Below are 27,515 nucleotides of genomic sequence, written 5' to 3' on the forward strand. Positions count from 1 at the left end.
AACTGACTTGCACCACTTGAAGTATTTCCAACATTAAGTGATTGAATTATGATAAACGTATGATGTCCTTCAATATAATAGCTTTGAGGGGAGCTGGCATGCACCACTCGAAGTATTTCCAACATTAAGTGATTGAGTGATGATGAACGTATGATATCCCCAAATTAATCTTTAATATTATCGTTTTGCGAGGAGTTGACTTGCACCACTCGAATATTTCCAGCAGTAAGTGACTGCTGCCTCCGATAAAAGGCTCAATGCAATTGATCCCAATATTTTCGTCGATTTTATAGTGGCCACAACTTCGCATGTTTATTGCCAACCACCATTGAATTTTACCTGCATCTCTTCTTCTCGATTCCACCAGATAAATTCTTAGATATGTCGAATTCCCAACAATTAGCGATTTGTTTCACCGTCTTACGGTTTAACAACTTACATATATAGCAAAGCACTTTATTGAAAAATTTTATCGTCGTAAAATGTCAGCATCCAAAAGAAAAAGAAAAAGCCCTGGAAAGAAAAGTCCGCAACCATGGCTGCGATTAGTTAGAATCATCATCCGGTGGGTCCAGCAATATCCAGCCTTACGCAGGGCGCATAAAAATCTATTACTTTATGGATGTAATAAAGGCTTTGGCACACTTTTCGGCGCAAGTCAACCGTAACACAGTCCTAAACAGCTCCGCCTCATAGTCGGGCGCTATGGAGTTCGGCTAAAGCCTCACATCAACGACAAGGTGCCTACCCTAGTGGGGGTCTATTGGGCACGTATTTAAATCATTTTTGGCAGATTTCCAATGGAGTGCAATCCCATCCCAATCATTCGTCTTCTGCAAAAATTTCTTCTTGTTTTGAAAAGAAAAGGATGACAGTCTTCTTCTAAGGTCGCTCCACAAGCTCTCAGTCGGGTTGTGGTCAAGGGATTGACTTCGACATTGCATACATGTGACAATTCCTTTACTGAACTACTCAGATACCAAGCGAAAAGTATGTTCTGTATGGTTATATTGGTGATAACTCAATCTGAGTGTATGTTTTTCTCCGCATATGTCAGCTTAATATTTCGCAGAGAACCAAAGCTGTATACACCTGTTATTTTGTCCGTGAGATTTACTGTATACAAATAAACTGTAAACTATACAAATAAACTGTGGCAGACAATTGTGACTGAAATTAAAAAAATCGTCTAGTAAATCGGCTTTTTTCTATTAGCAAGATAGGGTATTTAATTTTATATATATACATATACGCATTCACAAAAAAAAAAAAAAAATTGCAACCAGTCTTATATTCTGGTATAATATTTCTATTATGCATATTTAAATTCATTGTGGTTGCAGGTTTGCTAATTAAGTTTGAATAACTAGGTGTAAATTTGTTAATAATTTGCTACTTTATTTGCAAATATCGTCGCCCTCTTTCCAAAACATGAATTTTTTAAAAAATAAAAGTGTCGTTTTAGTAAATATAAAACAGCAGTCGTTCTGTGATCTTTTTAATAAAGCACGAGTTTTCCTTGGCGGGAGATGATGAAGAAGCCCTTACTGTTGAACTGAGCGACATTTTTGACTCAAAATCGAAAAAAGCACATACATAGTTCTGGCAAGAGGGAGTCGACAAAATCTTGTCTTTGTCTTGTCTTGTAAAACAAACATTATAATTTTTAGTGACGACACCTCTGTTTGGTAATAGTCGCAGTTATGTTGACCCCCACACCTACGAAGATCCCAACCAAGCCATTCGGGAATTTGCACGCGAAATTGATGCCAGTTACATTACAATAGAGGCAATCATAGGTAAACTATGGCTCAATATTGTACAAACTTATTAATACATTGTTACTTGTTATAGGAGGGGGCGAATTCGGTGATGTGTGTCGGGGTCGTTTAAAAATACCCCCTAATTTTGTTCAGGACATCGATGTAGCAATAAAAACCCTCAAATCAGGTATTGGTAACGAAAGGTAAGGTTTCTATGGGCAATGAAATTGAATTGTTTTATTTCAGGTTCCTCGGAAAAGGCTCGATGTGACTTTTTAACGGAAGCCTCTATAATGGGACAATTCGATCATCCTAATGTAATTTATCTCCAAGGAGTAGTAACTCGTTCTAATCCAGTTATGATAATAACGGAGTATATGGAAAATGGTAGTCTCGATACATTTTTACGAGTGAATGACGGAAAATTTCAATCTCTGCAGCTAATTGTCATGTTACGCGGAATTGCCAGTGGAATGTCGTACTTAAGTGATATGAATTACGTTCATCGAGATTTAGCAGCCAGAAATGTGCTTGTTAATGCTCAACTTATATGTAAAATTGCAGACTTTGGATTATCTCGTGAAATTGAAAATGCTAGTGATGCATACACAACGCGGGTTAGTTTCAAAGAATTATATAGCTTTAAAATGGTTCGAAAATTTTTCTTTTTAGGGAGGAAAGATTCCAGTTCGTTGGACGGCACCAGAAGCTATTGCTTTTCGGAAATTCACATCAGCTTCAGATGTGTGGTCCTATGGCGTTGTCTTATGGGAAGTAATGTCGTATGGTGAGCGACCTTATTGGAACTGGTCAAATCAGGTGATTTTTCAAAGGAAAATTTGTTTGGCACAAATAATAAAGACTTATTTGCAGGATGTTATAAAAAGTATAGAGAAGGGCTACCGACTTCCGGCTCCAATGGATTGCCCTGAAGCATTATACCAATTAATGCTAGATTGCTGGCAAAAGCAGCGAACTCATCGTCCAACATTTTCAAGTATAGTGTCAACGTTAGACAACTTAGCTCGCCAGCCTCAAGCACTATTGACAACAAGAAATTCGCCAGAACATGATGGAACTCATATCCTGGAAGGACAACGTGGCCCTAACATATTTATTAGCTCGGACCTATGGTTGGAAAATATTAAGATGTCTCGATATTCAGCTCATTTCAAAGAAGCTAATTTAGTAACAGCTCCACAGGTAAATAATTATAATAAGATGTTGACGCTTAAACGTTGTGATGCACGGGTTGTCATCCATTGGTGGAGCGAACCCAAACTCACACACTAACCTACTCCCTCAATCCAATCATCTCGGCATCTTGGGGTCAGCGCCGGCACGGTTGCATTTTAGCACGCACTAGCTCCCGGACTGTGGGGTGGTTCTTGCGGCGCCTCGTACCATGCACCGCACCATACAAAAAAATCGTACCGATCTCTCCACTTCTTTACACTCTAGGGATGTCGCGTCATCAGGGCCCCCCTTCTTCTCCCATCACTACCCCGATTCCCCCATCGGCCCACCTCCTGAATCCCCACTTGGCCATAGATGTTGCTTGGCTGACCACTCTGTACCCACCCTTCCTTGGTTGGCAGTGGCAATGCTGTTGTTGTCTTTGTTGCCGACCCCGAGTTCATATATGTAATCTAAGATAGCATGAAATGAGTTTGGAGCAACCTCAAGGCGGAGACCCCGTCCAGTCCTACTCCTTGTTGGGTGGCAGCACCGAAGACAGCCCCCCCCCCTTGCCCTACACGATGTCTTGAGTTACGGGTGAAAGGTATTTGGCTGCATTGCGCCAAATTGCGAAATACTTTTTTATCTTTGCCTCTTACCCCCCTTTGGAGTCAGCTGACGACACCGCTGACCTGGGGCTCGCGACTCATGATAAACTCTCACAGGGTTCCCGATAATAATCGGTGCCGATGCCAATGCACATCACACCGTTTGGGGCTCTACGGACATTAACGCAAGGGGTGATTCTCTTTTTGATTTTATTATTAATTACAATCTAAGTATATGCAACTCTGGAGACAAATAAACTTTTATCACCTCAAACAGGAAGGAGGTTCTAGATATTACTCTAGTTTCAGGGCCATTCTCTGACCTTGTCAAAAATTGGAGAGTTTCCAACGAAAACTCCTACCCTGATCATATGTATATCACTTTTACCCTGCTTTTGCGAACACCGCCTAGGGTTGCTTACAGGAATAGGAGACGCACGGACTCGGATCTTCTACTCTCTTAAAAAACGCTTCCACGGTAGGTCGGGCCTACCGCTAAGAACTGATTAAGCGCCTTTTTTAGACACAATATTTGCTTCTCTCGGTGATCTTATCACCAAATCCTGCAACGCTGCTTTCACAGTAGCCTGCCCGGAGATTGAGGTAAGTGGCAAAAAGAAACCCTATTGGTGGAACCAAGAAATCTCCGAGCATAGGAAAAATAGCAGACAACTTTTTAAGCAGGCTAAATGCACTGGAATCTGGTACCATTATAAGGACGCCTTAAAATCTTTTAAGAAGTCAATCCAGAAGGCCAAAAGGGATTCATGGAAGAGCTTCATCAATGACATCGAAGAAGTGTCAGAGGCCAATCGCCTACGAAGGGTCCTTTCCAAAAACCCCATACCTCCCAGCTGCATTCGCACAGGGAATGGAGAATGCGCCACTTCTAGTATGGAAATTCTAGAAACCCTGGTCAGCACTCACTTTCCAGGCTGCACCTCTCATCCACGCCACTCAAACACGCAATCTAACTCAGGGCCGTTTCGACCCCTGGACCACATTGTAAGCGAAAAAGGAGTTATTTGGGATATCAAGTCCTTTAAACCCTTCAAATCTCCGGGAATGGATGGAATATTTCCCGCTGAATTAGAAGCTGCAAGCGATCTTTTAAGCCCGCTGCCAGCTAAAATCTACAGGGCTTGCCTCAACCTGGTCTATATCCCCACGGAATGGACAAAGGCAGAGGTTGTCTTCATACCCAACGCTAGGTCAAGCAATGCGTTTTCTGTCAACTCTCCTATAACGGCCGCACCTTCCAAGCTCTCTGGTGCGCTATCCGCTACTCCTTTGCAGGTGACTGCCGTGCCACCTCGTAGGGCCGTATTTGTGTCCCTATTACACTCCTCGCTTACCGAAAATGATATTGCTCATTACGTTTGCTCTAAGTTTGGTGTTGCACCAACTAGTAACATCAATGTGTAAAAATTTAACTTTAAATATGAGAGAGACATCCCCCCATTTAAAATATCTCTTTCAGATGAATATATCGATAAGGTACTTGATTCCTCTTTTTGACCTAAGCATACTGTGGTTCACTTGTTTACAAGAAAGGCGAGGGCCGAACCTGTTTTATTACAGCCAAAAAAAACGGTATGACGAACATAGTAATAACAACACAAAAGTAATTGCTGATCTGTCCCGTCCTCTCATTAATTACCAAAATGTTCGTGGCTTACGATCAAAACTTGTTCCATTCTTCCTTAATTCTTTCAACTTTTCTGCACAAGTTGTAGCTTTTACGGAGACCTGGCTAAAGCCTGATAATTACAATTCTGAGGTTTTTTTCAAATAAATATGCTGTTTATCGGCGTGATTGCATCTCTAGATCGGGAGGTGTCCTTATTGCTGTTGAATCTAACCTATCATCTGAGTTGATTTCGCTGGACAATATCTCTCATATCGAATTCATAGCAGTTAGGCTTTCATTCGGTAGCTATAGCGTAATTGTTTGCTGTTCGTATATACCACCTCGTTCGGATATGGATGTTTATGCTAGTCATATCTCGGCCATCTGCGATTTGCATTCGCAGTTGGGAGATAACGATCGACTTGTTGTTGTTGGTGACTTTAACTTGCCAACAGTTAGTTGGGTTAATATAAGTGATTAAAACTTTTTAACTCCCACTGCTCAACATGAGTTTCCCAATTGCTTGTTAGACTCATCTCTTTTGCAGATTAACAATGTTCCAAATAGTGGAAATAAAATGCTGGATTTAGTATTTGTGGATGGCTCGGTGGGTACTGCCCTTACCCAAATCCCACCTTTATCCCTTCCAGAAGACCCTCTTCACCCTACGCTAGAGATATCACTTGATATCAGCCTACCCCGTAGGATTCAAGTACAGTCTCGTCCCCGATCTAGATGCTTCTACAAAGCGAATTTCATTATGCTCAATGATCTGTTGGCTTCCCATGATTGGTCGGATCTCTATGCTTGCACTGATGTCGATTCGGCAATCTCTATATTTTACAGTACACCTCACGGCTTCTTTGATACCTGTATTCCTACTCGCTATACCCTGCGTTCGAGGGGGCTTCTTAGTTTTCAAGGCAATTTATCAGACTTAATAACATTAAATCTAGGTTTTATAAGAGATTCAAGAAATCTGGAGCATCTGCAGACCTCTCTAAATATCTAATAGTTCGTTCAAATTTCACCGTCTTAATCAGCTTTGTTATAAAAATTACATGAGTTGTTGTAAAGCCCAATTTTTTAAAAATCCAAAAAAGTTTTACAGTTTCGTAAATTCAGAGCGGAAAACTTCTGGCTATACTTCCTCATTAACCTTTGGATGTAAAAAAGCTTGCACTGATGACGACGTTGCTGAACTATTTTCTGAGTTGTCTAAGTCCACGTATTCATCCAGTGGTTTTCATTCCAGGCAATATTCCTATCGCTTAGATAGCTCGAATTCCATTAGGAATCCTGCTATTGATGGTAATATTGTTCTTCAGAGTCTTCAATCTTTGAAGTCCACCTTTTCCCTTTTCTCCGGGACCGGACGGTGTTCCTAGTTGCGTGCTTAAGTACTGCGCCGAAAACATGTACAAGCCTATTTTAAAATTATTTGAGCTATCTCTGGGATCTGCGTCATTCCCGGCACTTTGGAAACAGTCTTTTATTATACCCCTGCATAAAAAAGGTAGTAGGTCAAAACAGGGGTAAACTTTCATTCATTCCTAAAGTCTTTGAACAGATTGTTACCAGTCAACTCCAATATCAGTGTTCTAGTCTTTTATTTCCATGCCAACACGGTTTCATTCTTCAAAGGTCAACCACTACAAATTTGCTTTTATTCACCTCTATAGTTATGGAAGAATTTTTAGCGAACAAGCAAACGGAGGTCATCTACACGGACTTCAGCAAAGCATTTGATACCGTCAACCATGAGTTACTTATTCATAAGCTTGATTTACTTGGCTTTCCGTTTCACCTATTAATGTGGCTGAAAAGCTATCTTTCTAACCGGACCCAAAAAGTCCTGTTCAAGTGCAATCTGTCCGAATCGTTCGGAGTATCCTCCGGTGTACCCCAGGGAAGTCATCTAGGCCCTTGCTCTTTGCCCTTTTCATTAATGACTTGCCACAGACAATATTATATTCCCATACTATAATGTATGCGGATGATGTAAAAATTTGCTACCCTTACTGTCCTACCGATTTGAGTTCCTTGGATCTTCTTTAGGCCGGGCGTATAGCTATTGCAAATTATCTAGGTGTCCTTTTTGATCCGAAATTGAATTTTAACATGCATATTTCATCTATTGCCAACAAAGCGTTGGGTTTACTTGGATTTGTTAAAAGATGGGCTAAAGAGTTCGATGATCCGTACCTCACTAAGGTTCTTTACAAATCGCTGGTTCGTCCAATACTCGAGTATTGCTCATGCGTTTGGTCCCCTGTTTCTCAAAAGCATATAAAGCGTCTTGAGTCAGTTAAAAAGCAATTTTTGATATTCGCATTGCGCGGCCTTAATTGGGACTCAAGTCTCCACCTTCCTCCATACAGAAGTAGACTTCTTCTTATTAACTTACCCACTCTGGAAAATCGGAGAATATTACTGGGGGTATTGTTCATCCATAAGCTCATTATTGGAGAAATTTATGAGATTGATTGCGGACCTTCTCAGCCGCTTGTTTTTTGCGGTTCCCCCTAGAGTACCCAGACAATACGTTCCTTTTTATTTACCCCTTTGTCGACGAAACTTTGCTAAAAATAATCCTCTTCTTATCTGGTGCGCGCACTACAATGTCTTGTATAGCTGTATCAGTATTTAATGTACTTTTGCCCCTATACGTAATGCAATACTTGCCTATCTAATTTAAGAGATACAAGCTAACTTAATTTAATTTGCCGGCATTTATTTCTTCCATAAAAACCAGGAACTATATCGTTTAAGGATGGAGGAACATTTATCAACATGTATCATTAAGAAGGAACAAGACAATACTGTGTTGATTGGAATCTGGTGCATTCATCAGTCACTGACCGGAATCGTATGTATTCCGGCAGTATAATCTTATGCGTCAGGCATCTAACTGATTGGAATCCGGTGGACTCCAACAACACAGGTCATGTTACTTTTTTATGCCTTGTGATGGCGTATCCTCATTACACTACTCTTAGCACTGCCGGATTCCCATGACATGCTGATTGGAATCTTGTTGCATTCCAACAGGAAGATTGGAATCCACTGCATTCCGAAATCATGCTGAGCGAAATCTGATGCATTCCGCCAGTATAAGATTTCGGCATAAGATCTTATTTCTGCTCATATTTCTTATTATTATTATATTCTGAAATTAAAGAGTAATGTTCATTAATATATCTTTGTTTGTAATATAACATTGTTGAAATCTCGATATATCTTAAATTTTATCTTTTGAGTTGTATATTTATATATCTTTTATATTATGCAGCCGACCATAGTTTGTCGTCGACTTTAAATAATAAATAAAAATAAATAAATAAATAAATACCCAAAGGAGGCAGGATATCGTGCAACAGTCCTAAGGATTTCGGACCAATAAGTCTGACCTCCTTCCTCCTAAAAGTTCTAGAACGATTGCTGGACGCCTATATTAGACGACCGGCAAATCAAGAACTAAATCCTTAGAGACAGCTCTACATGCTATCACTACTAAGATAGAGAAGGGACTTGCCTTTAAAGAATTCACGCTGGGTATCTTTCTCGTCATAGACGGGGCCTTCAACAACGTTCTCCCAGCAGCGGTCACAAAATCTCTACGTTCACTAGGGGTGGAAGAGCCTCTTGTGGAATTCGTCGAGTTCCTTCTAAACAAGAGAAGCATTATCTCTGAGCTGGGAAACTCATCGCTAAGGAGGTATACCAACAGAGGAACCCCCAGGGGGCGTTATGACATAGGATTGACAGCTACTGGCAAACACCTTTCGGTGCGAACTCTTGCAAAATGCTCTTAATCTAACAAAAACTTGGTCTAGGGAATGCGGACTCAGCATCAGCAGTGAAAAACTGAGATGGTGCTTTTTCCCCGCAAACACATTATACCGGAATTTAAACCTGCGTCTCTAAATGGGAGGGAAATCAAACTCTCTACCGAGGTTAAATATCTCGGAGTAATTCTAGACAAGAAGCTAGACTGGAAGCGAAATGTGGAGGAACGATCCAGGCAAGCCACGATGGCTCTCTGCGTTTGTAAGTCGCCAATAGGAAAAATTTGGTGTCTCCAGCCCCGCATCGTCCATTGGATCTACACGGCAGTGATGATACCCATACTCTTCAACGCTATCGAACCATAGAGGGACTGCAGATTTGGTCACCCCGGATCCTGAAGCAGGTCCCAGAAACATTCTTGAAGTTGGACCATACAACACCGTCCCCTTGCTGGGACAACAAATTTTCCACAAGAATCCCAGAGAGGAACGAGTGGGCCAAGGCAGGGAGCCGGGATCTCACGAAATCTCCGTTTTTACAGATGGCTTTAAACTAAACAACAGAGTCTGCAGCGGAATATTCTCGGAAAAGCTCAATCTAAGCGAGAGCTTTCGCTTACCCGGCACTGCAGTGTTTTTCAGGCTGAACTTATAGCTATCTGGGAAGCAGGTCTCTATCTTGCTAACCTGCAGGTGACCAATTCTATTTAAATTTTCTCGGACAGCCAAGCTGCCATAAAATCCCTGCAATGCAGTAACACCTCGTCACTAGTGGCATTGAAGTGCAGAGAAACCCTCAACAAACTAGCTGAAAGTTGCAACCTAACCATAATATGGGTTCCTGCCCACTGTGACATCTCAGGAAACTGAGCTGCGGATGAGCTAGCTAGGGAAGGCACCAACCTGCAAACAATAACCTCCGCTGACTATCTGTGTCACTGTCGAAAACCAGGTACCGATGCCTTCACAGACACTCCTTTGGGTGCCTTGCCGAGCTTGAATCTGCAAACAGAAACGACATCTTGCATTTCATCAGGCAAACGCGTTGGTTTAGCCTCACTGGGGTCTAAATATTATTCTTCGAAAGTAGGGAAATCGGTAATAGGGCCCCCGCGTGGTAGCACAACAGGCCACAACGGCCTACGTGAGTTCCCGCTTGGACGGCGGAGGCAGCCGCTTCAACTTAACCTAACCTCATGATAAACTGAAATTTTGCATATAATTAATAATTTGTGTGTAATCGAATTTATATGTGTACAGGCATGTATGCCCTCGCAACTTTCTCGCACTTGCTTAACGGTGGCCTGTCCATTCGGGTGCAGAAAACCCGCACATATACACTAATTTATAAATTTGCCCCACTCACGATATGCACTACTGACTTCACTACCCCTCTACACTTAATCTATCGAAACCTAATTCCTTGCTCTTGCTGTTGTCAGCTGCGATGGCGCTCCGAGATGCGAATGGCGTGGCCAATGTTGTTCTAGTGTGCTTAGTGTTGACGGTTGTGGCGACGCGAGGCGTTACGGCGATGCTTTTCGTGTGATGATTGAGGTATGATCATACTAGTGGTGATGCTGGAATATTTCGCGCATACGCCTTTGGTGGCGACAGTCGCAGCGATGTGGTGTGCAACGGCGATGGCTCTTGGGGGTTAATTCTTGTGCTACGTTATGGATTATTGGGCCACACAACCGGTGGCGTTAAATTGGTGGTGGTGGCTTCGGTCGTGAAAATAGTATTGCTGACAGCGCTACTGGAGGGCGTGGATGCATCTGCTGGAACGCATTCCCCAAACGCTACCAACCGCTAAAATCGTTGACGTGGTGACCACTGTCTTGTTGACGACGTAGTCCGACATTTTTCTAACAACGATCTCATTATTATTCTGATTTTCATTATTCACCTGATGTCTACTTACCACGCCGTTAATTCCTTTTTAGGTGTGATTGCGATCCGAAATAATCGCACGGATTTCTTTCCATTGGTTTACTGGTCCCGGTTGGTCACGGGTATACCTGTGATTTCTGTATCCTTTGCGGGATGCAATAGGATTTAGAGTCAATCAAATTGTTTGGTTTTATGCTGGTTTTTACGTAACCGCGCTGCCTGAATTCCAGATGAAAAAGTCGGAATCAGCAATGGCCGAGAATTGCTGTGGTTGGGGTCTGACAGCTGTCATTCATGACATAGCACGAAAGCCGAGGTGTTGCCAGATCATCTTTTGGCTCCGCCCCATAGAGTGACCGCAACGTAAAAAGTGTACAAATAATTAGTGTACCCGGAAACCTTTGTCCTGTCCGAAAATTGGTTTGCCTACATTTAAAAAATGAGCACACTTCCCCTCTTCTCCCAGAACTTAGACACGGGGTGTCTTCGAATGACCCCTGAACACGACCTGCATACATAATGAGGCCAAAGAGCTCAACATTAAAGAACACAAAGAAATGTTGAACAGGCAGATTTTGTTAAACTGTCACAACTCTTGACACCCTAGAAAGCAACTGTTTGATCTAGCACCGCCTCCACGGGGGTTATGGGATCATCTCCATAAGCACTCTGATGAGATCCGGCACCTGCCAATATAGTGACGTATGTTCTGTATGCAATGTGTCCCCACATGATACCAACTAGAGATATACGCCGCCGCCGATTAGGGTCGTTTTTCGCACGCCACCGCCGAATGTCAAAAATATCGGCGCGGCGGCGGAGGCGTCCGGCGCATTACTATATTTTCTACTCGTTTAAGACTGTTTAGGCCATTTATTGTTCATGTCGAAAATTGGTCGGATATGGTCGAAAGTGGTGTCAACGGATGCGCATCACTGCCAGTTACAAGAAACTACTTGCGAAATTTAACTCTTTCTAACTGTTCAAAAGTTATTTAAAAACACCTTCGCTTTCGATGTCAGCTTAACACGGACTTTGCATCACCCAATTCATCAAGTTATTAAAACAAACCACTAATAGAAAATTTATATATCTAATAAATTTATATGCTCACTTTGCATATTTTTTTCAGAAAATTAATAATGAACAATGAATTCAGATAAAATGACCCAAGGCGAACATGTTTTCAAATTCTCTTCAAGTTGTTAAAATAATTAACCAAAAAAGGTGCCGATTTAAAAAAAAATGTATATTGCGATTGGCTGAAAGAATAAGCGAAATCAATGACGCAAAATCCTTTAGTAGGTTCTAGGGGCATACACACTCCTTTGAAATGATTCTTACCTCATACTTAAGTTGAGGATATATGTACGTATAAGGGTTTGAAAAATCACTTGGGCTTACATTCAAACATCTGTTGTCTATTTGCGAAACTATACAATAGGGTCTGAAATGTTACTTTTGATTTTCACACTTAATCCTTCAACACCCAAGTCTCCCGATTTCCTAAAGTTGGCGGCCCTATCCAAAACTAGTCCCTTGGAGTGAATCACATTGATTATAGCCTATCAACCAAGGCACATATATTTACCAGGTGAGGCTTTGTCCTTCGCAAGAACACTCGAAGTGGTGAAGGAAAAGCTTTCCCAAGACAGTCGAACTAAGGACCGTGTGTTCTACTACCCTAACCTAGTGGACAATCGAGCGGTCATCCATAATGAGCTCTTATATCAGAAGGCCGGAAACAGAAGTTAAAATAGGTCGACTTTCATTCTAAAATATCGTTTTGATTTAACGAAGACTATTGAAATCAATGTTGTGAACGCAAACGTCTGCAAACTTTGGTCTACATTTTAAAAATTTTATCCAGGGTTCTTGTAAAATTTTAATTATGTAGATGCGCCGAAGATTATACGAGTTTCACCCATTACGCAATGACATCCACTTAGACTGCTTATGATTTCGAGGCCGAATAGCCACTCCCTAACGTTTCAAGGTGTTTCTCTGGTGTAGCTCGGCAGCATACCGCGACAAATGCATCCGTTGGAAAGTAGGCCGGCGCGCCGCCCACGTCGACGGCGCCGGTATATGATAGAGCCTACGCCGCCGCCGCCGATAAGGTGTTCGGCGTAAACCTCTAATACCAACCATATCTGCAATTTTAATGTGGAACCTACGTCTCTAACACCAATCTCCCTATGGTCCGCCCCTGTTGAAACTGCCTTGGACTCCCGTTATAGGACTTTGATGAGAATTTGTTAGTGGTCGGGCCCATTGAAGGAGGCAAAGAACTGTTAACACAACAAAAACATCTGCCTCCTACTACCACTCGGACACCCACTCCCATTTCCTACTCCAACTTCAACTCTCATTTCCACTCCGACTCTGCCTCCTACTCTCATTTACACTCCCACCGCCACCCTCACTCTCACTCCCAATACCACTCCAAATCTCACTCTCATCTCCGCTCTGACTCCCCCCCCCCCCCCCCCCCCCACCCCAACTCTCACCCCCACTCAAACACGGAATATCTGCAATAAATATCGAATACCTTCTTCAGATAATTGCTGAGATAAAGCGAAATAAAATGTTTACTAATAAGGGCATGGCAACACCTACTTTCTACAAAAATTTCTAAACCATTATTTAACCGTAACGAACGAAATAAAACGAAATATTGTCGAAATCGGTCAAGCCGCTTTTGAGTTTTAGCGAGGCTAACGCAAAGCAATTAGGGTCCACCCAGTTAGGGTCCACCACAAACCCAAAATTAAAAATGGTCAGAATTTATTATTATCACTTAGGATTAACGCCCTGATTCTAGTGTGGTAACAACATTTTCACCACGGTAACGAGCGAATCATTTCCAACTGATATTGGATGAACATCATTTCGAATTCCTGCATTAGCGCGTTGCTCATCGCATTGGCGGTTGCGTTGTTGGGCTGGAAGCCACTTTCGGCATGGGCGTCAGCGTGTGCGACTTGTCCTGGTCGTCTCGGTTTCCCGCCTCGTTGTTGTTTTCTTCATTGGCGCCCGCTCCAGCGGCGCGTTCCTCCACTTGCTCCAATGTCCTGGTCTCATCGTCGGTGTTTTCTTCGACCTCACCACCCTCGCCAAAATTGACTTCCGCCCTGTTCAAGAAAACGACGACGCTCACTCGAGGTCGCTAACGCGTCGGTGCCAACAAACTAACCGCTGATTATATGTCTAACTTTCTTACCACTGACACGAAGTTATAGCTAATGATTTACTCTGGCCCCTAGGTTCGCCAAATGGCATACACAAGTAACAATGCTCGAAAATTTATTTCAAAAAAAAAAAGAAAATCCGAAGGTGTATTCAAAATTTCAAAATTGAAAAGAAAAGAAAAACTAGATATATATATATGTGGTTGTATAAACGTGTTTATGGATAGAACGCAATCTAAAATGATATGAAGCAAATTAAAACAAAACGAAAATAGTGATTCACTCCATTTCAGATACGACCAGTCTGTCCTACCTAATATCGTCCGTCTAACTCTGTCCCCCCTCTAACTGTAATCCCCTCATCCATTCCAGCGGTAGATACTATTAGCTCTCGCTGCGCTAACCAACTAAGCTACCTAACTAGCCTGCCCCCCAAATCGGAACCTTCCCACGAATACTATCGTCCGCTCTAACGCTGGCAAAACGAGCTACCCATGAGCGCGATTCTCAACGAACCAAGTCAGTTGTCTGCCACTATTGTCCGGATCTAACCTCCCCAAACAAGCTAACAGACGAGCGACTCCATTCACTCTATCCCCCAACATCGACACTGCTGACCAGCCATACGGGAGCTAAGTCAAGCTACCGACGTCTTGAAAAAAAAATATGAAAAATTGGAATTTGGAACTCCCCAAAAGAAGATGCGAATATCCCCGAAGTGTGTCCGAATTATTTTACTTAAGGCTCACAAGGTTGTGGGCCTCACGCGTTGGGCGCTATTTCTGTTACGCACGGATTGTCATCCAGTACTGGAGCGAACCCAAACTCATACACTAACCTACTTCCTCACTCCAATCCACTCGGCATGTCGGGGTCAGCGCCGGTACGCTGTATTTTAGCACGAGCTAGCTCGCCGGACTGCGGCTGGTTCTTGCGCTGTCCCGTACCATGCACCGCACCATACAAAAATATCGAATACCTTCTTCAGATAATTGCTGAGATAAAGCGAAATAAAATGTTTACTAATAAGGGCATGGCAACACCTACTTTCTACAAAAATTTCTAAACCATTATTTAACCGTAACGAACGAAATAAAACGAAATATTGTCGAAATCGGTCCAGCCGCTTTTGAGTTTTAGCGAGGCTAACACAAAGCAATTAGGGTCCACCCAGTTAGGGTCCACCACAAACCCAAAATTAAAAATGGTCAGAATTTATTTTTATCACTTAGGGTTAACGCCCTCATTCTAGTGTGGTAACAACATGCTTCACTACGGTAACGAAATCATGTAGCAACTTTTACACCCTTTTGGTATTTTACACGCGAAAGGAGCCGGATAGTTTTTTACCCACAAAAGTAGGTGGTTACATCGAAATAACCACCCAACAGCTGTTGTTTAGAAAAAGGCAAAGCTGGAAAATAAAGAATTGTAAGCGCAAATAAGTAAAGATAATAGTAAAAAAGTGTTGCCTCTTGCTATACATATTTACTAACATTATGTACTTTCACAGAATAAATTACAGTATACCTATGTGGAAACTTATCATGCATAATATGCATATACACATCGTCCCGTTTATTCGTTAACCACATATCTACAAGTGAAACATTTTCGGTAAAGCGAACACGGTTGCCACACCATGTTTTCATTTGGGACCAAAATTCATCGAAAAAAGGACCAAATTTTTGTTTTATTTTATTAGTATAAAATACAAAATTTTAGGATGTTTCGATATACAATTTGACTAAACATAGTGAAGACTTTCCTTTAATTCAAGCTGAACAAACAAATATATGTGAATGCAACCAAAAATGGTACTGTATTTTGACATAGAATAAGTCTATGTCTTCCACCAACCAAACGTTGTGAACCTAGTTTTGGTCACAAAGCTCTTGGTTCTAGCATTATGTTGTTGATTGCAATGAAATAAAATGTATAGTGTATAAAATTATTATTTTGGTTGTATTGAAAGTTTTATTGTAATAAATTAACTTCAATGTACAATATATATTTTTCTAATTAATTTTTCACACCTCAAAATTTGAAAAATGAAAAACAAAATGATATACGATATCCTGAAAATTACAAAGTTTTTCTTGTTATATCAGCTGAGCAGAGCTCAAAGAGTATATTAACTTTGTTCGCATAACGGCAATCCGTAACGGCATAAACTGATCGAGATAGATATAGACTTCTATATATCAAAATGATCTGAGCGAAAAAAGAAATTCATTTAGCCGTCCGTCCGTCCGTAACACGATAACTTGAGTAAATTTTGAGGTATCTTGATGAAATTTGATATGTGGGTTTCTGGGCGCCCATCTCAGATCGCTATTTAAAATGAACGAAATCGGACTGAAACCACGCCCACTTTTTCGATATCGAAAATTTCGAAAAACAGAAAAAGTGCGATAATTCATTACCAAAGACGGATAAAGCGATGAAACTTGGTAGGTGGGTTGACCTTATGACGCAGAATAGAAAACTAGTAAAATTTTGGACAATGGGCGTGGCACCGCCCACTTTTAAAATAAGATAATTTAAAGGTTTTGCAAGCTGCAATTTGGCAGTCGTTGAAGATATCATGATGAAATTTGGCAGAAACTTTACTCATATTACTATTTATGTGCTCAATAAAAATTAGCAAAACCGGATGGCGAACACGCCCACTTTTAAAAAAATCATTTTTTCATCAAATTTTAACAAAAAATTTGATATCTTTACAGTATATAAGTAAATTATGCCAACATTCAACTCCAGTAATGATATGGTCGAACAAAATACAAAAATAAAAGAAAATTTCAAAATGGGCGTGTTCCCGCCCTTTTTCATTTAATTCGTCTAGCATACTTTTAATGCCATAAGTCGAACAAGAATTTACCAATCCTTGTGAAATTTGGTAGGAGCATAGATTCTATGACGATAACTGTTTTATGTGAAAATGGGCGAAATCGGTTCAAGCCACGCCCAGTTTTTATACACAGTCGGCCGCCTGTCCTTCAGCTCGGCCGTTAACATGATAACTTGAGCAAAAATCGATATATCTTTACTAAACTTAGTCCACCTACTTATCTGAACTCACTTTATCTTGGTATAAAAAATGGCCGAAATCGGACTATAACCACGCTCACTTTTTCGATATTGAAAATTACGAAAAATGAAAAAAAATGCCATAATTCTATATCAAATATGAAAAAAGGGATGAAACATGGTAATTGGATTGGTTTATTGACGCAACATATAACTTTAGAAAAAACTTTGTAAAATGGGTGTGACACCTACCATATTAAGTAGAAGATAATGAAAAAGTTATGCAGGGCGAAATCAAAAGCCCTTGGAATCTTGCAGGAATACTGATCGTGGTATTACATATGTAAATAAATTAGCGGTACCCAACAGATGATGTTCTGGGTCACCATGATCCACATTTTGGTCGATATCTCGAAAACGCCTTCACTTATACAACTAAGGGCCACTCCTTCTTAGAACTCTCATTAATACCTTTAATTTGATATCCATAACGTACAAATACATTCTAGAGTTACCACTGCTCCACCTTTATGGTGATATCTCGAAAAGGCGTCCACCTATAGAACTAAGGGCCACTACGTTTTAAATAATCACTAACACCTTTCATTTGATACCCATATCGTACAAACGCATTCTAGTCACCCCTTGGTCCACCTTTATGGCGATATATTTCGAAAAGTCGTTCACCTATAGAACTAAGGCTCACTCCCTTTTAAAATACTCATTAACACCTTTCATTTGATACCCATATCGTACAAAGAGATTCTAGAGTCACCCCTGGTCCACTTTTATGGCGATATCTCGAAAAGGCGTCCACCTATAGAACTAAGGATCACTCATTTGTAAAACGCTCTTTAATACCTTCGATTCCTACCCATGTCATACAAACACATTCCAGGCTTACCCTAGGTTCATTTTCCTAAATGGTGATTTTCCCTTATTTTGTCTCCAAAGCTCTCAGCTGAGTATGTAATGTTCGGTTTCACCCGAACTTAGTCTTCCTTACTTGTACACGTATATAATGCTGTTTACAAGTGCAGTTAGGTTTTAGTAAGAAACGGTTAAAAATTTGTGTTCTGGTGTTGCCGAACTATGTATGTGGAAAACTCAGTAAATCATAAATGAAACTAGGCAATTTTGTTAGTGCTATTTTTATATATGCTTACTTTTTCCCTTAACGTTTAAACTTCATATCAGAGCCTAGATTCAGTAAGTGTGAGTTTTTATCCCAGGCCTCAGGGGTTCTGCTGGCAGCTACGAAAATAATTTTATACAAAACATTTGTTCCGAAATCAAATCTCTTTTGCATTTACTTCCTTCTGTCTTCGAGTTAAAATATTTCTTGTGCCAAGATACTTAGTTTTCGTGGCTTAACACCACAATAGTCCTGGAATTCCTTGAACTCATTGAGCTGGGGGAGAAAGATTTAAATATATTAACGTGCCAAACAAGAAGTAATGCATAGAATTTCTTTGTATAAGTTTTGAATGTGTCAGGCTCGCGGCAGAGTGCTCGCTATAAGCTATGCTAGGCAGAAGTAATTTTTCTTTTCATATTGTAACGAATTTAATTGCAAATCCTCTTATTTTCCCTTTTGCTAAGTTCGTATCACTAAACTGTTGAATAAATAACTCCAATAATGAATAATGGAAAAATGGCCTTTATTAAAGTAACGTACTTCACAATAACACTACTATTGCTCGCCAGGTGGCTTCTTAAATCAAACTGAATTTCAGCGCCTCTACATTTGTTGCCTTTTATACTCTCTGATTTCAACGTTCGCAACTTCTAGGCCAGGCATCGGCGTTTCATACATCTTAAGATGGTGAGCAGCTCACACAGATAGCCTGCGCTCTTTGTTTAGTGAATGGTTCAGTCTGCAATGAGCAGTTGGCGTGTCAACATCGAGTGTTGATATCGCTAGTTGCGCAGCGAAAAATTTATGCACGTATTTACGTAAATACATTTTATTAATATGAATTAATTTAACTAATTTAATATGAAAAAACGCAACTCTCCTCAAAAAGTTTTAATTTTTTTGTTGCATTCAACTTATTTAAGTTTTTATGCGAACTTTCAAAATGTCGTTTGATGTTATTTATATACGTCGCTGAAAATGTTTTGTAGCATAAACCCCATTGAATTTACCCAAAGGCGTTGTTCAACATAAAATATTCGCTTGCCATTGTGCGCATCAATAATTTATTATTTATTGCGTGCTTAGCCGTTGCAGTTTTACAAGCGAATGATCAGTGAATCAATTGGTTCGTACGATCAAAGCGCTCTCACTAATACATCCACACAACATTTTTGCCGACTGTTGTTCTAGGCGCTTCCAGAATCTACTAGTCCATCAGCTCTCAAACTTCTCAGCTGTAACTACAATTGCACAATTTATAGCTTATCTCATTGCATACTTTCAAGAGTATCTCAGATATATGCATGTGTTTTTGCATTGATCCTCTGCTGCTCGTATACGTACATGGTACATATGTGTAGACGTAATTATTGTTTCGTTTATGTAGATACATAATGATTGATCTATGGATGTGAATTCACGTCACTGCTTAGCATCGGCTTAGAGATGGCAGCACTCCTTAGTTTTGCTAATATTGGTAACACTGCCCTCCACCTAAGTCTGATCATCCCGATCAGACAAACCTCCTGATCTAAACGTTGCCAGCCTTTCCAAATGGACCACTTTCATTTTGGTTCGTGGTTTACCGATGGTTTGTATGCGCTACACTACATCGTTGATCCGTTTTGCAACTTTGTATGGGCCTTCCCAATTACACTGCAATTTCGGGGAAAAACCTTTTTTACGTTGTGGGTTGTATAACAGCACCAAATCTCCTTCCTGAAAACCTTCTGAATTAATTGCTTTATCGTATCTGGCTTTCATCTTGTCACTCATAATCTTTGTTTGTTGCCTTATTAGATCATGTATTTCTCTTAGCTCTTCTTCCTAATCACTAGTGGATTTCTTGACATTTCTCTCCGCATTGGCATTTATCCCAAACTTCAAATCAGCTGGCAGTCTAAGTTCATTGCCAAAAATTACTTTTGCAGGGGTTTGGCCCGTTGTCTCATGCACTGCTGATCGGTAAGCCATCAAGAATAATGGTATGCGGGTATCCCACTCTTTATGGTACTTGTCTACTACTTTCCTTAAGTGCTCCTCCAATGTTCTATTGAATCGTTCTACCATACCATCGGATTGAGGATGCAATGCAGTTGTCCGTGTTTTTCGAATGCCCAATGATTTACACATTTCCTTGAACACAGCTGATTCGAAATTCCTGCCTTGGTCAGAATGTAACTCCATTGGTACACCATACCTTGCAACCCAATTGTTTATAAACACTTCTGCTACCGTTTCCGCTTCTTGATTTGGGATTGGGTATACCTCTGGCCATTTGCTGAAATAATCCATAACTACCAGTACATATTTGTTTCCGCCGTTACTAGTAGGGAATGGAACGGCGACATCCATAGCGATCCTTTTAAAAGGCGCAACTGAGTTATATTGCTTCATCTGGCCATGACTTCGGGTTCTGGGCCCTTTCGCTCTGCTGCAAACCTCGCAGTTCGCAATCCACTCAGTGACCGACTGACGGCAACCAACCCAATAGAATCTCTGTTTAACCTTCTCGAGCGTCTTCGTGATTCCAAGATGACCTCCGCTTGGACCGTTATGCAGCTCGCTGAGCACGTCAGGAATCCTCTTTCTGGGAACAACTATCAGTTTCTTCTTGCATTTACCATCCTCACTCTCCCATACTCGATGAAGGCAACCGAATATCAATTCTAAACTCTTCCACTGTGCCCAATATGACTTCTCTGCTGACATCTCTTCTCTGTTTGGTATTTTGTTTCGTTCGAGCCCTTGCATAATACGTGACAGATCTGTATCTTCTAGCTGACACTTTCTTAGCTGTTCCTTGTCCCATTCATCTGTACATGTTATAGTCATTAGCCGGACGTCTATAATGTCTTCTTTAGCCTCGGCTTTTGAACAGTGTTTGCATTCCAAACTACATGGTCTTCGTGAAATTGCATTGGCATTTCCATGGGTACTACCTTTTCGATGCTCAATGGAAAAGTCATAGCTTTGTAGTCGCTCGATCCACCGTGCCAATTGTCCCTCCGGATTACGGAACTGCAGAAGCCATTTTAAAGCTGCGTGATCCGTCCTGACACGGAATCGCTGGCCGTAGAGGTATTTGTGAAAATGTTTAATGCACTCTACCAATGCCAACAGCTCTCTCCGCGTAACGCTGTAGTTCCTCTCTGGTTTTCCAATCGAACGGCTGTAATATGCAACTACCTTCTCCTGTCCATCGACCAGTTGTGATAAAACGCCTCCTATAGCATATCCACTCGCATCTGTATCTAGAATAAATGTTGCTCCTGGAATCGGATATGCTAACATTGGGGCAGTGCACAAACGCTCCTTCAATGTTTGGAAAGCCACTTCTTGCTCCTTCTTTTATTCAAAAGCTTTATTTTTTCTTGTAAGCTCATGGAGGCTATGGGCTACGCTGGAAAAATGTGGTACAAATCGGCGGTAATATGTGCAAAGCCCAAGGAAACTTCTTAATTCATGTAGGTTCTGTGGTCTTGGCCAATCCTTTACAGCCTCTATCTTCTCGTTCTCCGTGCATATGCCTGTCGTTACTTTGTGACCCAAATAATTTACTTCCTTTTTAAACAGCGCACACTTTTTGGGACTTAACTTCAGACCAGCGCCAACTATTCTTTGTAAAACTTCCTCCAAGTTCTTATGATGTTCATCAAAATTCTTGCCCAATACGATGATGTCGTCCAGGTACACCAAGCATGTTTTCCAATGTAGTCCTTTCAGTACCTGGTCCATGAGTCTCTCAAAAGTAGCTGGTGCATTACAAAGTCCAAAAGGCATCACTGTAAATTGCCAAAGACCATCACCGACACTGAAGGCTGTTTTCTTTTTATCTTCCTCCTTCACCTCCACTTGCCAGTAGCCGCTTTTCAAGTCCAGCGTGGAAAACCATTTCGTACCAGATAGCGAGTCCAGAGTGTCGTCAATTCTTGGTAATGGGTAGCTATCCTTTTCCGTTACGTCATTCAACTTCCGGTAGTCCACGCAAAACCTCATTTTTCCATCCTTCTTCTTTACAAGTACTACCGGTGAGCTCCATGGACTGATGGTTCGATGACGCCGCTGTCGCTAATTTCTTGTATGATTTGACTCACAACATCCCGCTTCGCCAGTGGAACACTACGTGGAGCTTGACGGATCGGCCTCGCATCTCCAGTGTCAATTTGATGTTTCACAACATTGGTGCGGCCTGGTTTGGAACCATCCTGGTCAAATATGTTCGCGTACTTTAGGAGCAGTTGTTTTGCCTTACTCTGATAGGTTCCTTTAGCCCCTGCGTCCATGCCGTGATGTTATTTGAAAGACCAGTATTACTAGATGACACGTGTTCCTGGAGCTGTTCACAGTTAATAACTACTTCAGCCTCTTGGTATCTTCCCAAAATAGCTCCTTTAGTCAGTTTGAGTGATGACTTGAACTCATTGAGTACTTTTACCGGAATACGTCCATCTTGTTTTGTCATAGCCAGAGTTTTTCCTACAAGTATGTTCAGTGCTGATTTGTTTGCTGCTTCGACAACCCACAATTTGTTTGTCCCACAATGTCCATCAACCTTTGCCCAGATGACTGCTTTGGATTTTGGTGGTATTTGCTGACTCTCTCCCACCAGCACTCGTTTACTGCTGTAGCCTCTCTCGTAGCCGAAATTAAGTGGTACATCCATGTTCTTATATCGCATCGTCTTGCTTTGCATGTCGATCTTGATGCCCTGGTCGATTAAGAAATCCAATTATGATTTCATCAACAATCTCCGCCACTATAAAATTGTGTACTACCGTGAGAAGAAGAGAGCGTATCTCAAGGTACAAGAAAACTTCTTCATGAAGCAATTAAGCTTAGGCGTGCTGGCAAAATTGCATCTGCATTTACTCTTCGGGGAGAAGTGTACATACGAGCTACCAAAGACTCCGTTGCAGAGAAGATCTTCACCTCTGACGATATGAAGCAGTACCGCTGAATACAAGTTAAGCTAGCTTATTGCTATTTAATATTATATTTCTATTTATATTATACGTATATAACACCAAAACTTTATGTTAAAATGGTCCGCTTAAATCTCTTCAAATTATTTTACTTATGTTTCTCGTATTTGACTACTTTCGCTGCTGTAACTTTGTGTGTTTGTCTTATGGTTGCTTTTGTTTGCATACATTATGGTGACCCTTAGCGGCAATTTGAGTGGTGCGGGCGATAGTAGTCTTGCCATTATAAATGTTTTATGTCAGCGTGGGAATGGTTTTAATATTGTACATTTTAATGCCAGAAGCTTGAATGCTGAGAAGATAGATTTTGTAAGGTATGCTTTTGAAAACTCGAATGTTGACGTTATATGTGTTTCAGAGACTTGGTTTGGTGAATATCTTGATGACAGGCACTTCAATATAAGCAACTGTAATCTCGTTCGTAATGACAGAGTGGGTAAAAAGGGTGGGGGCGTTGAAATTTATTGTAAAAAATATATAAATATGAAGCCTATTTGCAAATCGGTGGGTCCCGGTACAGAGTATTTGTTTGTTGAGTTACGTGATGCTTCTACAAAGGTCCTTGTGGCATGCGTTTACAGTCCCCATAAAACTAATAGTCGTGACTTGTTACTTTCTTCCTTGTCCTCGCACATTGTAGCCTATGATAGCATAATTGTTTGTGGCGACTTTAATGTTAATCTCCTCGTTCGTGATTCGTATAGTTCCAGTCAATTGAATAACATCTGTGGTACTGGTCTTAGTGTTGTAAATCGGGATATTCCTACAAGGTTTGGTATTAATTGTTGTCCTAGTCTACTTGATTATTTTATTGCTTCTGACTTGGCTGTTGTTCTAAAATTTGACCAGATACCATTTGTATCAGACCATGACCTAATCTTTTGTTCCTTTGACTTTAACTTTGACCGCTGAGACGCAAATAGCTCTTTTGCTTTTAGGGATTATCGTTTTCTTGACAACAATGCTTTGTACTCCGATTTTTCCCAAGTTGATTTCAGTGAATGTTGGCGCCTCGTTACTGCCAACGAAAAACTTGAGTTTCTTAATAATAAGATTCTAGACGCCTATAACAAGCATGTCCCCACTCGCCATAGCAACCCTACAAATAGGTCCTGTCCCTGGTATAACGGCCAAGTTATTTCTGCAATTAAGGGCGCAATAAGGCATACAAATCGTGGAGGAGGATTAAAACTGATGTAGCATGGCAGGCCTACAGAATCGCTAGAAACACTGCTACTAGGATTAAAGAAACCAAAAATGTAAGTTCTTCCCTCATTACCTCCTAAATCTCTTTGGCGTAATTTAAAGAGTCTTCGAATATATGGAAATAAAAGGCAAGATTGTACTTTGAATGCAGATACCCTTAATAACGCGTTTGTGCATAGTTCCGAGGTTGGTGTTGACTTTGGTAATTTTGTTCCAAATGGTTCTGTGTGTTTCTCTGGAAGTCCATTCGAATTCACTGCGGCTACTGAATGTGAGGTAGTAAGAAGTATTCTTAAAATAAAGGCCAACGCAACTGGAACGGATGGTGTACCAATTAAATTTATAAAAATTATTTTACCATTTGTGTTGAGTACCCTTACGCACATTCTTAACCACTGCATTAGGACATCTTGCTTTCCTGAGTCGTGGAAATGTGCCATAGTTAAACCTGTTCCTAAAAAACGGTCTGCGAGCTCAGTCAGCATTCTGCCAGTATTATCTAAAGTTTTTGAATGGCTGCTAGCAGATCAAATCAACTCACATATTTTGAGGCATAATCTACTTTCGCCGTACCAGTCGGGTTTTAGAGCTAATCACAGCTGTACAACTGCATTACTAAAAGTAATCGATGATATCCGAATACCCTTCGATAATAACCAGCTCACCCTGCTCTCCTTACTAGACTTTTCAAAAGCTTTCGACTTTGTCGACCACGAGTTGCTCTGTTATAAACTACAGCTATACTTCGGATTTACTAAAAGCGCCTTGATGTTAATGGAAAGTTATTTAACCGGAAGAGTTCAATTTGTCAACACAGGAAGTGAAGTGTCGGGTGTGAAAAACTTATCCCAAGGTGTTCCGCAGGGCTCCATCCTTGGGCCCTTATTATTAGTATTTTTATAAACGACATTTTTTCAGTGTGTAAGCACATGAGCATGCATGCGTATGCAGATGATATACAAATGTATTTATCTGGTAGTTTCGCGAATCTAAGCACACTTTGTGTCAAAGTAAATAATGACCTATAATGCGTGCAGTACTGGGCCAATAGTAATGGTCTTTGCATTAATGCTAATAAATCGTTCGTATTACCTATTTCTAAGAAAAAGGTCGTCGATGTACTAACTCCTACTTATGTTGCTTATGTTGCCAATAATAACCTACTCTGAGCTAGTTTACAACAAATTAGATTCGTGCTCTGCACATAAAATTGAGATTGCCTTTAATCAGGTAACTCGCTACGTATTTGGGTTACGCAGGTTCGATCATATTTCTGCGTGGCGGTCTCAACTCTTAGGATGTGACATATTTGCCTATCAGAAGGCTAGAAGTGTAATCTTCTTGTTCGGGTTGATTTCTACTAAATCGCCACCGTACTTATATGAAAAACTCACATTTGCTAGATCTCTCAGGTCATGTAGTATAGTTGTACCCAGTTTCAATTTTGTTGTCTCTACAAGGCTGTTTTTCGTCAACACCATTCGTATATGGAACTCAATCCCAGCTGCAATAAGGAACAATGTAAACCAAAGCAATTATAAGCGCATTCTTTTCAATTATTTCTCTACACTTTAATCTTAATCTGACCATTTTGTTTTTTCTTTGTTTTTTTTTTCTTTTTTACTAAATTTTTTCCTAAGTCGTTTACTTTGAGTATAGTTTTAATTAAATGTCTTTAAGATGTCTACTATATCTACATATATTTTATATCACTACTACTGTACTTTGTATAACATCATTCACTTAGATTAACTTTAGTAATACTTGTATCCCTTTTTATTCCAAAATTTTATTCAATCTTGTTAAATACGTATCCATGACACTGTTTGTTGTACTATAAAAGATATATTATCTTACTGTACTAATGTAATTTCTAATAAATGAATGACGTTCCCAATTGCGACTTCACATGATACTTTTCCTAGAACCGTGCTCTCTTCTCCAGTGGCTGTACGCAATCTTGTTCCATGCAATGGTCTTATCTTCTTGTTTACTAAATTCGCTCGAACGATGGAATGAGTTGCACCCGTATCTACAGTCAGTAAACGTTCCTTTCCATCCACATGTCCCCCGACAGTAAGATTGTTTGACGTTCTTCCAATTTGTGAGATAGAGATTATGGGGCATTCAATTGAGGGAGCCAGCTGTCGCTCCTTGCGGTTGACTCGCTTTAGTTTAACGATTGAGTGGACTTGGAGATTTTCTCATCTCCTTCAGCTCTGCGTTTACGGCCACCCACATTGTTAGAGCTATTGGGACCGGTGCTGCAATGTCGTGCAATATGACCTGGGTTGCCGCACTTGAAACATTTAATAACTCCGGCATTTTTCTGTTCTGATCCCTTCAGTGCTTCCAAAATTGTGTCTACCCAATCTGGTCTTTCCACTTCCACACGATGAGCTTTGTATGCTGGTTTACTCAATAGTGAGGCCGTTTCCTGAGTCAATGCATGTGATACCATTTCAGCAAATGTCAGCTTTGGGTTTGCGTATGTAGCTCGCTTCGTTTCCACGTCCCGTATGCCATTTATGAAACTCTGGATTTTTACCCTCTCGGTATATTCCACGGGTGCGTCCGCATTTGCGAGATGAGCCAACCTTTCAACATCCGAGTCCGTCCTGCAAAGTCTCATTCGCTCTTTGGTGACGGTTTTGCAACTCAATTTGGAATATCTGTTTCCTATGCTCGCTTCCATAACGTCTCTCGACAGCGGCCATCAATGCTTCATAGTTGTTCCGCTCTCCTTCGGGAATCGTCTGTAGGATTTCGGCTGCTGGCCCTTTCAATGCCACGAACAGTGCTGCAACTTTATCTTCAGCATTCCAGTTGTTCGCTGCCGACGTCTTCTCAAATTGGAGCTTAAATACCTGGAATGGAACAGAACCATCAAACGTTGGGGATTTTACCTTCAGAGTAGACGTTGAAGTGATTGGACGGTTCAATTGTAACTCCTGAATCCGATCTTTCAAAGCATCCATCTCGGCCTCCACTTTATCTTGTCGTTCACTAACAGCCTCCAGCTGCGATGAGAATTTTGTTTCCTGTGCCTCCAGCTTTGTTGAGATACGCTCCTCTTGTGCTTCGAGCTGTAATGTTATGTG

The 27,515-nt window shown here is 40.9% G+C and overlaps 1 protein-coding gene across 1 annotated transcript in view; it reads left to right on the plus strand.

The window, feature by feature from the left end:
• Eph (Eph receptor tyrosine kinase) overlaps positions 1-27,515 on the plus strand; it is a 353,257-nt gene that overhangs the window by 239,590 nt on the left and 86,152 nt on the right. The window contains exons 7-11 of the mRNA XM_067758664.1: positions 1,671-1,799; positions 1,855-1,950; positions 2,010-2,380; positions 2,436-2,582; positions 2,637-2,966. Of these exons, the coding sequence (XP_067614765.1) occupies positions 1,671-1,799; positions 1,855-1,950; positions 2,010-2,380; positions 2,436-2,582; positions 2,637-2,966 (1,073 nt within the window). The remainder of the gene's footprint in view (positions 1-1,670; positions 1,800-1,854; positions 1,951-2,009; positions 2,381-2,435; positions 2,583-2,636; positions 2,967-27,515) is intronic.

Source organism: Eurosta solidaginis, unplaced genomic scaffold (assembly GCF_040869045.1).
Source record: "Eurosta solidaginis isolate ZX-2024a unplaced genomic scaffold, ASM4086904v1 ctg00001072.1, whole genome shotgun sequence".
In the NCBI taxonomy this organism is placed as follows: domain Eukaryota; kingdom Metazoa; phylum Arthropoda; class Insecta; order Diptera; family Tephritidae; genus Eurosta; species Eurosta solidaginis.